The sequence below is a fragment of the Helianthus annuus genome, chromosome 12 (assembly GCF_002127325.2).
Source record: "Helianthus annuus cultivar XRQ/B chromosome 12, HanXRQr2.0-SUNRISE, whole genome shotgun sequence".
Lineage (NCBI taxonomy): Eukaryota > Viridiplantae > Streptophyta > Magnoliopsida > Asterales > Asteraceae > Helianthus > Helianthus annuus.
The window spans coordinates 4,523,821-4,537,029 of NC_035444.2; the positions used below are offsets into that span (position 1 = coordinate 4,523,821).

Below are 13,209 nucleotides of genomic sequence, written 5' to 3' on the forward strand. Positions count from 1 at the left end.
GTTCAAGGTGCTTCTGTAGATACACCTCATACGCAGAATGTAGACACTGCTGAAGGGAATGCATCCACCTCTACCCACATTCCTGGTGTGGAGTTGGTTGTTGATCTTAATCTTACCAATTTGGGTATCAATGCTCGTGTGCCAGATAATCCTGAAATGAGGATTCATGATACCCATCCCCAGCAGAACATTATAGGAGATGTCCATCGCGGTGTGCAGACGCGTAATCAGCTGAGAAACAACCGAAATGCTGGTTTGTATTCAGCTATAAGAGAATCTGGTCAACAGAATGACTGGTCCTTCGCGTGTTACGTGTCACAAGAAGAACCAAAGTCGTGGAAAGAAGCGTTGAAAGATAGTGCTTGGGTTGAAGCCATGCAGGAAGAATTACAGCAATTTCACAAGCTTGGTGTTTGGAAGCTTGTTGAAAAGCCTGAGAACTACAAGAAGATTGGCACTCGATGGGTTTTCAAATGCAAGAAAGACGACCGTGGAGTGGTTATTCGGAACAAAGCTCGTTTAGTCGTTCAAGGTTTTCGTCAGATAGAAGGGATCGACTACAACGAAGTCTATGCACCAGTTGCACGTCTGGAAGCTATTCGGATCTTTCTGGCTTATGCCTCATTCAAAGGATTCAAGGTTTATCAGATGGACGTGAAGAGTGCATTTCTACATGGTGTGGTTGAAGAAGAGGTATATGTCGAACAGCCTCCAGGTTTTGAAGATCCTGTCCATCCCGATCGGGCTTGGTTGCTCAACAAAGCTCTATATGGTCTTCATCAAGCGCCACGAGCTTGGTATGCAACCTTATCTACATATCTGCTGGAGAACGGTTTTCGAAGAGGTCTTATCGATTGTACTCTCTTCGTCAAAGAACAAGATGGAGATCTTCTTCTGGTTCAGGTATACGTTGATGATATTATTTTTGGTTCTTCTAATGATGTTTTGTGTAGGAATTTCGAGCGCATCATGCAGGATAAGTTCGAGATGAGTGCTATGGGGGAAATGAATTTCTTCTTGGGCCTACAAGTGCAACAAACGGAGTCTGGGATATTCATCCATCAGACTAAATATGTTGGTGACATCTTGAGCCGGTTCCAGATGTCCGATGCAACGCCCATTGGTACCCCATTGCCAACTAATCACGGAATTACTCCTGACTTGAAGGGTGAACCTGTTAGCCCTTCATACTATCGCGCGATGATCGGATCCCTTATGTACCTCACAGCATCAAGGCCAGATATAATGTACCCAACGTGCCTGCTTGCCAGATATCAAGTTAACCCGAAGGCCTCACATCTTGCAGCTGTCAAAAGGACTTTTCGTTATTTGAAGGCGTACCCTGACACCGGTCTGTGGTACCCTAGGGATAATAACTTTGAATTGGTCGCATTTAGTGATTCTGATTTTGGCGGATGCAAAATCGACGGCAAATCCACAACGGCTGGATGTCAGTTTTTAGGAAATCGCCTAGTCACATGGCAGTGCAAGAAGCAGATATGTGTCGCTACATCAACATGCTAAGCTGAATACATTGCTGCCTCAAGTTGTTGCTCCCAAGTTCTTTGGATCCAACAACAATTGCGGGACTACGGTTTTGAATTCCTAACTACTCCTATTTACGTTGATAATTCTGCTGCTTTAGATATCACTAAAAATCCTGTGCAGCATTCAAAGACCAAACACATCGAAATCAAATATCACTTCATACGTGATTGCTTTGAGAAAAGGCTAATCGATGTTGTTAAGGTCCACACCGATGACCAACGTGCCGACTTATTTACCAAAGCTTTTGACAAATCTAGATTTGACTTCTTATTATTGGTAAATGGCATTAAGGTCAAGCAAGAGTAAACCAACATCGGAAAATCATTTTTGTAAATACCTTTGTGTGTTTTAAATTTGTCTTAGTTTATTGATTTTAGGGGGAGTAAATCCGAAAATCTGAAAATCCAAAAACATCGAAAAATTTCAAAAACACAAAAACAATAGAAAAACAAAAATGAGTTTCCTGGCGAGCAAAAGAGAAAATGATAGTACATCAATGGTCTATCCAAGCCTCTTTAAACCTTAAATGTAAAACGATAAGCAGCTCTATATAAGATGTATCGGTAGGCTCACAATCATTTTAAAGTGTGCAGGGTGATATAAATCTTAATCGACTGAAGACCAGGTGGGAACCATTCATTGGCATATGGTCTTAGTACCGAAATTTCGTTTGATAGATTGCCGAGGTTCTGAGATATTTGGTCTTTATGCTGCTTATCATCTGGGTATCATGGTTGTATCTTTTACCGAAAAATAACGGGGACGCAAGTCTAGATCTTCCATGATACTATACATACGTGTACATAATACATACTGCATTCGACCTCAATAAGTGATAAACAATCACATGTCCAAAACAAATAAGTGATAAAATATCACATTTATCCGGGTGTCAAGTTCGTCTCTCTGCTGTACGGAAGTACTGACCTGTTCACGGACTTGCACCTGTGCCCTCATGCATATGAAAATCAAGTTCCTCATCAATAAGTGATTATATCACATAGGGCTTGTTTTCAAATCAAAATAAGTGAGTATCTCACAATGTATACGGTCAAACAGATGATAATCGGTATACTCACCGGTAAGATGAACTCTCGTGCATACCTTGATACGGGAATGTGTCGTGATGTGGATGAACACCGGTCGGTAAGTATAAATCATACCTTAACGTATCCCCTCGCCATGATTACATCTGATAAGTTGAGCTTAAGTGGACAACAATACCGATAATTGTTATAGGATGCTTATCTTAATGTTAACTAACTGAACAACAAGAGTGTTTTGGCATGACCGTACACTGATATGATTCTCTTACCCTCGAAACTCGCAAAAAGAATGTTTGTATATATTTATTTATTTACTGCTTAACTTTTATTGTTTTTCTTTTAAACAGTTTCGTCGTTTGGTGCATATCAGCACGACATTAGCGGTGATGTCGTTTGATAACACTCAAAGGTTTCTAAATTGTTGTCTTTTAATTTCAAAAAAGCCAAAAAGATTTTCTTTCTACTTTATTTTCGATCGTACGATGTTGGAGCTCGAGTCTTCGTTACCTGAAACCTGACTGAAAACCGAACTGACTAAATCTTCATAAACGGTCGAAATTTGCAGATTTTGAAAGTTAGAATTTAAAATTGATAAATTTATTAAACTTTCAAACTGTCGGACGGTGTTTGATTATGACATGGTCATTCGTGTGTCATTTGTTTATACTATATTCCAAGCATTTGTTCTCATTACGCGTTTAGATTTCTTGCATGTGCAGATTCTAAAGGCTAGGAGAACATGGTCGATGACAAGCTTTGGAATGAAGACACGACGAGAAGGCGCTCAAAAGATGAAGATGATCGAGTTGCCGCTGGCCATCATCAACACCACAAGGATCTCACTTCATAAAGATCAAGTCATTCACGAGCATAACTCAAGGGGGAGCTTGTGTTAAGGGGGAGTTTGTCAACACACTTCCTACATAATACGGGTAGTTTGTTGATACACTCTCTGCTTTCAAGACGTGAAGACTTTGAAGATCCTCCGAAAATGAAGACTTGAAAGGACATCAGAGTTTTAGTAATTCGAAGACCAAAGACCGTCGAAGTTCAAGACGAGTCTACAACCATAGAAGATAAAGACAAAGCTACAGCCAAGGGGGAGTTTGTTGGTGCACTTGTGTCTGTACTTTGTCTGTATTCGGTCTGTATGTAAACGATGTCCTGAGTTAGTCTGTAAGTTGACCAAGTCAACTATCCTCCTAGTTTGACTTGGCCAATAAGTTGTAATATGTTTGTCTGTGTCGAAGGATAGCCTCGAAGGATACTGTTGATCCTTCGAGGTGCTCGAAAGATATGCTTCGAATGATTAGACCTCGAAAGGTGATCTTTCGAGGTCCCTGCTGATCCTTCGAGTGACTTGTCTTCGATAGATGATCCTTCGGACCATCTATCGGATCCTTCGGGATAGACAACATGAGCTGGGTATAAATACCCATGCAGTGTGTTGAGTGAAGATAGATGCACACAGACAAGAGACTTGAGAGCTGAGAGCATTCTGTCCGAAACACACACACACATAGTGAGAGTTTACAAGTTAGATTTGTAAACATTGTGCTTGTAACCGGAACCTTCATACGTATTAATACAGTGGTGTTAATCGGTGAACTCTTGTGTGTTTGTTTCTCTACTTGCTTCATCCCGGTTTGCTTACTAGCTTGGATTCCGCACTCGCTAGTAGGTTTGTATAACAAGGTTTAGGTTCGTAATCCTCCGCTAAAAGGGACCTACAGAGATCAAGGAGGAACTGCGTTTTATGATGAAATTGTCAAGAATGTCAATGATGGTGAATCTTCAGGAAATGATTGATGATAGTTCAGGATATAGTGGCAGTACTGATGAAGATGGCTCAGGTGTGAGTGATTATAGTTCAGAATCGGACGTCAAGGAGGGAATGGATTCTGAAGATGATAGTTTATCGAATGATGCCAAGGAGATGAAATGTCAAAAATCTGACTTAATCAAGAAAGTTGTTGTTGCGTCGAATGACATGGAGAAGTCCTTATCTGAAGATGGATCTCTCTCTTACTAGAATGACACTAAGGATAATGTCGCAGCTTCTACAAGTCAGGTAAAATCTGAAACTCCTAGCATATGTAGTGATTGTGCTGATATGAAACATGAATATGCAAAATTAAAATATGAATCCGAAACGGTTCATAGTCACAATCAAAGATTAGTTATTGAACTGTCAAAATGCAAAGAGGCAAACATGGCCTTAGCTCGCAATGAAAAGGATTTCAAATCAGTAATTGAAACTTTAAAGAAAAGTGTTTCCGAATTGACAAAAACTGTTTTTAACAAACAAATTGGTATTAATAACTACATTAATATCATTGAGGAAACAAAGAAAGAGCTAGCCGTGGCAAAGTGTGAGCATGATGCGATCAAGCTCAAATTGGTGAGTTATTCAAACTCCCGATATGTGCTTGATCACATCATAGACGTTCAAAAGCTGAAAGGGAATGTGAAAGGCGTTGGGTATAAGTCGTGTCCGCCTCCTTTGAGACACAACTATACCAGAATGCCCGATGAAGAGGAAATGCCTCGTTTTGAACCAAGTGTGCCTCTTGATTATGAGGAAGTTACTACAGGATTAGGGTTCAAACAGGACAATTCCTCAGGAAACTCATCTGATGGAACAGAAACTTCAACATCTATGAATCAAAGTGCTCCAATTATTGAGGACTATGACTCCCGTCGGATGATGAATCAGATGTGAATGATGAGGATAAATCTCTTGATGATAGGAAAGGAGTAGAAGTGCCTATTGAGAATCATATTCTGTGTGATCCTCCTACTCGTGTTGTGCACTCAACTGTTAAACAAGAGATAGATCCCATCAAGGAAACTATGTCTACTATTAAAAGTGATAACGTGTTGTATACTTTGGTCGGAGATGTTAAAATTTATTCAGACAACGATTTTCCAATTAAAAATGTCAATCCATTTTCGATTGATAAAGTTTTCGAGGATTCTACAAGTAAGTTTTTGGGAAAAGCGATCCCGAGAGTTTCTGTAACTCAGTGTGATCCTATTCCAAAAGCTAAAGTTAGAAGACAATTTGAAAATCAAAGATTACTGACAAAGCAACAACCTATCGCTTTTAAAGGTAAACAAAAGGAACAACGAGCTCAAAAGCCCAAGACTTCACAACCGAGGGTGGAAACAAAGGGAGCTCGTTACAAGAAAAAGGTTCAAAAGATCAACTTCGTGAAATCCAGAGGGACTGATAAAATTGAAACTTTTGAAAACAAATCCAACACGGATTTTATTAAACAAGTTAAAATTTTGAAAAGAAACAGTCAAAACAATTACACACAGCACACAAACGGTTGTGATATAGGACCAAGTACCTCAAGATCACGAAGTTCATCATCAAGCTCTTACAGTTATGATACTCCGAGGTTTGTTGAACGGAGATCATGCTTTGAATGCTGTGAGTATGGACACATTATCAAGAACTGTCCATATATCACAAAGGGAAAGGTAAAAGTTGATGCCCCCTGCAGTATCATTTACTATAAAAGATCTGTTTCACCAAAACAGGACCCTCGTCTTGTTAAACAATGAGAAGTGAATCAGAAAAAGAAACAACGAAAAGAAGTTGAAAAGGCGTTAAAACCGGAGGTTGTCCAAACAAAATCTGTTAAATCGGATGTTAAACATGAAAAACAGAAACAAATTTGGAAACCAAAAACAGTAACTGTTTCAGGGGGAGCTCAATCAATTCCAAATCATCAGGAAATCGAAGTCACAATCCTCGATGATGACGGACGACCCAACTAATCTCTAAGTGAGTGTGCAGGATGATCCAGGAGGAACTATTGATAGTCTTAGGATTGTTGATAGTGGAGCATCCATGCACAAGTTGGCGACTTAAGGCTCCGAAACATCATTACATCTAGGAGTTGTTGCCTTTGGTGGAGAGAATAAAAAGAAAAGAATATGATGGTGAAGGAATGTCTGGTGACAGAAATTAAAAGCTTCAACAAAATGAAAATCATTTCAAAGTTTGATTGTTAAAGGCTTTGATCGAGTCCCAGGATAGATTCAATCAAAATGTACGCACCTGCAGCATGTCTGATGTTCAAAATCAGCAAGATGAACGTGCAGTGTACATTTCTTCACGGTGTGATTGAAGAAAATGTGTTTGTTGAACAAACCAACCATGTGTGCGGATACCTTGGTGTGGATTGAACAACCGCACACTACTTCTGAAGGAGAAAGACAAAGACCATCGTTGGTGCAATGTGGAAGACCAGCCGGACCCAGAGGTTTATGATCTTTTTGTTGTGAAGAGATTTCTCGGTTAATTGAAGTAGCAACAAAAATCGAGTTTGAAGTCCACACCGGGTGGATATCCAGTTTGGGAGAGCACTCAAATTCATGGCAATGCACGAAGCAGTTGCAGGATACCATTTTGAATTTCTAATCTCTCCTATACTTGTCGATATTTTAACTGCTTTATGAATTATTATCATCTCGTACAGCACTCTTTGGCCAGACACGTTGATCTAAAATATCACCTCACAAGCGATTGTTTCAATATGAAACTCGTCAATGTTGTCATGGTCTACACCGATTACCAGCGTGCCAACTCATTTTCCCAAAAATTCTATAAATCATTTCTGATTAAAATTAATTTTGGTAAACAGCATTGAGGTAAAACATGAGTTAACCGACATCGGGAAATCGTTTTTGTAAATACCTTTGTGTTTTTAAAATTTATCATAGTTTGTTGATTTTAGGGGGAGTAAATCCAAAATTTAAAAATTCAAAAACATCGAAAAATTTCAAAAACACAAAAACAATAGAAAAACAAAAATGAGTTTCCTGGCGAGAAAAAGAGAAAATGATAGTATGTCAGTGGTCTGTCCAAACCTCTCTAAACTTAAAATGAAAAATGATAAGTAGCTCTATATAAGATGTATCGGTAGGCTCACAGTCATTTTAATCTGTGTAGGGTGATATAAACCTAAATCGACTAAAGACTGTGTGGGAACCGCTCATTGGCATATGGTCTTGGTACCGAAATTTCGTTTGAGAGATTGCCGAGGTTCTCAGATATGTGGTCTTTATGTTGTTTATCATCTGGGTATCATGGTTGTTTCTTTTACCGAAAAATAACGGAGACGAAGTCTAGATCTTCCATAATACTATACATACGTGTACATATTGCATTCGACCTCAATAAGTGATCAACAATCACATGTCCAATCAAAATAAGTGATAAAATATCACATTTATCTGGGATTCAAGTTCGTCTCTTTGCTGTATGATGTACTGACCTGTTCACGGACTTGCTCATGTGCCCTCATGCATATGAAAATCAAGTTCCTCATAAATAAGTGATTCTATTACATAGGGCTTGTTTTCAATCAAAATAAGTGAGTCTCTCACATATTTTTTATACGGTCAAACAGATGATAATCGGTATACTCACCGGTAAGATGAACTCTCTTGCATACCTTGATACGGGAATGTGTCATGTGTGGATGAACACCGATCGGTAAGTATAAATCACACCTTAATATATCCCCTTGCCATGATTACATCTGATAAGTTGAGCTTATGTGGACAAGAATACCGATAATCGTCATAGGATGCTTATCTGAATGTTAACTAATTGAACAACAAGAGCGTTTTGGCGTGACCGTACACTGATATGATTATCTTACCCTCGAAACTCGCAAAAAGAATGTTTGTAAATATTTATTCACAATTTTTTTGTTTCGTTTCTGCATCTCTGTATATATTTATTTATTGCTCTCCATCTTTACATTTGAAAAGTGAAAAGTACCAAAAAGATTTTAGGTGTGTTTTAATCTAAATTATATAAAAGCCAAAAAGATTTTGCTTCTAGTTTATTTTTGATTGACCGATGTTGGAACTCAAGTCTATCCTACCTAAAATCCTGATTGTAAGCTGGAAAACAATTGCATCTTCATAAACGGTGGAAGTTAACAAGTTTTGAAAGTTAAAGGATTAAAATTGATCAATTTTTAAACTTTCAAACTATTGCCGGTCGGTGTTTGATTGAGATTTGGTCTCATATGTGTCGTTTGTTAAATTTATCTATATTCCAAGCCGTTGTTCTCATTACGTTTTTAGCTCTGTTGCGTGTGTAGATGTTGCATTCGAACCAGCTAAAAGTGAAGAGAACGTGTCAGATGACAAGCCGTAAAGTGAAGACACAACATTGATGCAATCAGAAGATCAAGATGATCGAATTGCCGCTGATCACTGATCAACACCAAAAGTATTGAAGATCAAAAGATTCACGAGCATCATTCAAGGGGGAGTTTGTTGATACACTCCCTGATTGTGCCATGTGAAGACCTTTTAAAGATCTGACAATGTGAAGAACGAACCATCACGAGTAGCATCCAAGGGGGAGTTTGTTGATACACTTTATGTGGACGCGACTCGGTTCGGTTCGGTTCGACTCGGTTCGGTTCGACTAGGTTAGGCTCGGCTCAAACCCGATGTCACGACATTCCTCCGCCGTGTGCCCCAGAGTTCGACACGCGAAGCACGGAGAGCCGTGAACCAATTCCCGCCGACACATCACCATGACATCATCATGATGATGTCACATGATATCTGGAAATGAATGCATGATTTATAACCTGATTGAACTGCCATGCATTTAAATATCTCATACATTGGGCCAGCCTTAAATGATGATCAATCTATTGGGCCATTAGTTGGGTTCATACTGTTAGAAAATATAAACATAATTTCTTTATATATTTCGGATATTATGTATGTATGTTAGTTTAGGTTATGTGACTTATAATTATATGTAATCATGAACCGGTACATTAGAATGGTTATGTTGGTTAGGAGACACCGATTCAAAGGGTGGTTTCCCTCCATCTTAGCCGCTCATAACTGCCATTTATATGTTGATATTTATATGTCTTGCCGGGAACCATTTTCGGCACTAAGACAATTTTAACCGCCAAAATTGTCCCTCAATTCTATCACTGCAAACATAGAACAAACCAAGTTTATTGTCATGAATCCAATCTATCATAATGCTGCCGCTGATTATCAATCTGATGGCCAACAAAGTGGTATCAGAGCCGGTTATGTTAGCGATGATGATCGCAAGCCGTCTTCAACAATGATGCTGTGTAAACACTGCATTGAATAGAAGCGTGAACGGAAATGGATGCAGAGGCGGTGCTACTATTGCAATAAGCCTGGCCACCAGATTTCTACGTGTGCAATAAAAGAAAATGATGAGGAAACTCAATTGCTACGTCTGGCAGTAGACACAGGAACGCAGAAACTACACGACAAAGATCCTGAACATCAAAATTGTCAAAGGATGGAATACATAGTGGTTGGCACCGACAGAGGTCTCTGGTCAGAGATATGGTATGTTAGTAAAACTCTTAAACATCACTATTCTGGCAATATGGATATGTTCAAACGTATAAAAACATAATTTCCTCTGCAGTATTGGGCTTTGGCGGTATTTATCATGCACTTTTAGGACCTGAGACGCTTGAAGAATCTTTTCCATTCTTCGGTTATGTATGGAAAGATAGAAATAAAATGACCACAATTTTAGGTATTCATTTAATCTTGTTAGGTCTAGGTGCTTTTCTTCTAGTATTCAAGGCTCTTTATTTTGGGGGCGTATATGATACTTGGGCTCCGGGAGGAGGAGATGTAAGAAAAATCACCAACTTGACGCTTAGCCCAAGTATCATATTTGGTTATTTACTAAAATCGCCCTTTGGGGGGGAAGGATGGATTGTTAGTGTAGACGATTTGGAAGATATAATAGGAGGCCATGTGTGGTTAGGTTCCATTTGTATACTTGGTGGAATTTGGCATATCTTAACCAAACCCTTCGCATGGGCTCGACGTGCACTTGTATGGTCTGGAGAGGCTTACTTATCTTATAGTTTAGCGGCTATATCTGTCTTTGGTTTCATTGCTTGTTGTTTTGTCTGGTTCAATAATACGGCTTATCCTAGTGAGTTTTATGGACCCACTGGACCAGAAGCTTCTCAAGCTCAAGCATTTACTTTTCTAGTTAGAGACCAACGTCTTGGAGCTAACGTAGGATCCGCTCAAGGGCCTACCGGTTTAGGTAAATATTTAATGCGTTCCCCGACCGGAGAAGTCATTTTTGGAGGAGAAACTATGCGTTTTTGGGATTTGCGCGCTCCTTGGTTAGAACCTCTAAGGGGTCCAAATGGGTTGGACTTGAGTCGGCTGAAAAAAGACATACAACCTTGGCAAGAACGTCGTTCCGCAGAATATATGACTCATGCTCCTTTAGGTTCTTTAAATTCCGTGGGTGGAGTAGCTACCGAGATCAATGCAGTCAATTATGTGTCTCCTAGAAGTTGGTTAGCTACTTCTCATTTTGTTCTAGGATTCTTCTTCTTCGTAGGACATTTGTGGCACGCAGGAAGAGCTCGTGCAGCTGCAGCAGGATTTGAAAAAGGAATTGATCGTGATTTTGAACCTGTTCTTTCCATGACCCCTCTTAATTGAGACAGTTTATTGAGGCAGTTAATTGAGACAGGAGATCAAAGACTTGAAATAGGAGTCACTTCGGTTCCCTCATACATATAGGATCATGTCATAAAAAAAAGAATCTTTTTTCAACTCATTTATATTTAATCCATTTTTCTGGCTTGGCTAGGCGGGATAGCCGAGCCACTTCCCTTTCTTTATGATAATGAAACCGTCCGGTCAAAACCAATCCAATAAAGAAACAAATCTATTCAACAAGCAAAAAAGGAGAGAGAGGGATTCGAACCCTCGATAGTAAACTATACCGGTTTTCAAGACCGGGGCTTTCAACCACTCAGCCATCTCTCCGAAAGACAATTTTATTTTATTCCTCCGAATAGAACATCAAGTGTTGAGACGAACACTAGAGAAAATCATTTCTTCTTCATAAGGGGCATAGGGGTCACTGAAATCATATCAGGGATGGAAAAGATCCGTATTCAGAGTGTGTTTTACACTTCGGATATTGATAGAAACGTATTAAGTTTAGACCAACTGATTACTCAAGGTCTCACCGTTAAGTTTTTAGGAGACAAATGTAAATTGTTTCCCACATTTAGTATTCCATTGTTTAATAAGAAGAGTAACAAAACTGGAATGACTAAAGAAGAAGAAGTTGGTATGTTAGAGAAAGAATCAGTGATAAGCAAAGAAAAGGAACATGAAAGATTCAAAACTGAATTCTTAAATGATTACTTTGAAAGTTTGAATGTATCAACCAACGAACCAGACTGGAACGTTCTGATACTTCAAGCAATGTCTTTCAAAGAATTTAATGACTATAAGGCACTGTTAGACATGTTAGAGGACGAGGATTATGTTATAAAATACAGATATCATCTCGATATCAAGTTCAATGAAATGATAGATTGGTTTCTGAAAGTTAAGTTAGAAATCTTCACAAGGCCTTTGCCGGCATATGCTTCGGAAAACAGGAAGGTGTGTTTATTAGATTTATACATGAGTGTCAAACGAGAAGGGGGACATCGGATGGTCACTGAAAACAATCTATGGGCAAAGATTGCCAAAGAGATTGGTTATGACTATAGTGAAGGTGAATACATGAGGTTACTATATGCCATGTACTTGGATGTGGTGATCTACAATTACAATTACAAATCAATACAAGAAAACGCACATCAGAAAGAAGAGATCAAGACAGTGACCGATCCAAGGCAAAGCAAGAGTGATGAAGTCAAAATGGAGGGAACAGAAAGTGTACAAACGGATGGGAACTCAAGAACTAAAGTAGTTGCAGAAAATGATGCTGATCACTACGCATTCTTCGCTGGCAACGATTGGGACGGAATAAGGAGGCTGCACACAAGAAGAAGGTTCAACTTCAAAAGGGCAAAAGCTGCTGTGGATGATGCCAATATCAGCGTTTTAACACATTCTCGCAAACGTAATTATGTTTAGGGGAGTGTGTTAGAAAATATAAACATAATTTCTTTATATATTTCGGATATTATGTATGTATGTTAGTTTAGGTTATGTGACTTATAATTATATGTAATTATGAACCGGTACATTAGAGTGGTTATGTTGGTTAGGAGACACCGATTCAATGGGTGGTTTCCCTCCATCTTTAACCGCTCATAACTGCCATTTATATGTTGATATTTATATGTCTTGCCGGGAACCATTTTCGGCACCAAGACAATTTTAACCGCCAAAATTGTCCCTCAATTCTATCACTGCAAACATAGAACAAACCAAGTTTATTGTCATGAATCCAATCTATCATAATGCTTCCGCTGCTTATCAATCTGATGGCCAACACATACATGACGAAACCCCTCCTGCACACGAATGGCGAAACTTCTGCTGAGGAAACTCATGTTTCGTCGTGTATAAGGGTGTGATGAAAGTCCCCTTGTTTCGTCACTCTCAAAGTTTCGTCGGCTGTGACCTTTCGTCGGGTAATGATATGTTTCGTCGACCAGCAACACCTTTCGTCGACCTCCACATGTTTCGTCGGCTGATTGATGTTTCGTCGAGGGACTTTCGCCAGCTGAAACAGTTTCGTCGTGTTGTTGTGCTTATATAAACAGCAGTGGACTGAAGACAG

At 39.2% G+C, this 13,209-nt stretch overlaps 1 protein-coding gene and 1 non-coding gene across 2 annotated transcripts; one reads left to right on the forward strand and one right to left on the reverse strand.

Annotated features, from left to right (window-relative positions):
* Window positions 1-10,049: 10,049 nt before the first annotated feature.
* On the forward strand, window positions 10,050-11,349 carry LOC110896250 (photosystem II CP43 reaction center protein). Its single transcript, XM_022143713.2, has one exon. The coding sequence runs from the start codon at window positions 10,164-10,166 to the stop codon at window positions 11,115-11,117; it is 954 nt and encodes a 317-aa protein (XP_021999405.2). The 5' UTR covers window positions 10,050-10,163; the 3' UTR covers window positions 11,118-11,349.
* A 15-nt stretch (window positions 11,350-11,364) lies between these two features.
* TRNAS-UGA lies at window positions 11,365-11,447 on the reverse strand. The gene has a single exon. It is a non-coding gene; the product is annotated as a tRNA-Ser (tRNA).
* Between the last annotated feature and the right edge of the window lie 1,762 nt (window positions 11,448-13,209).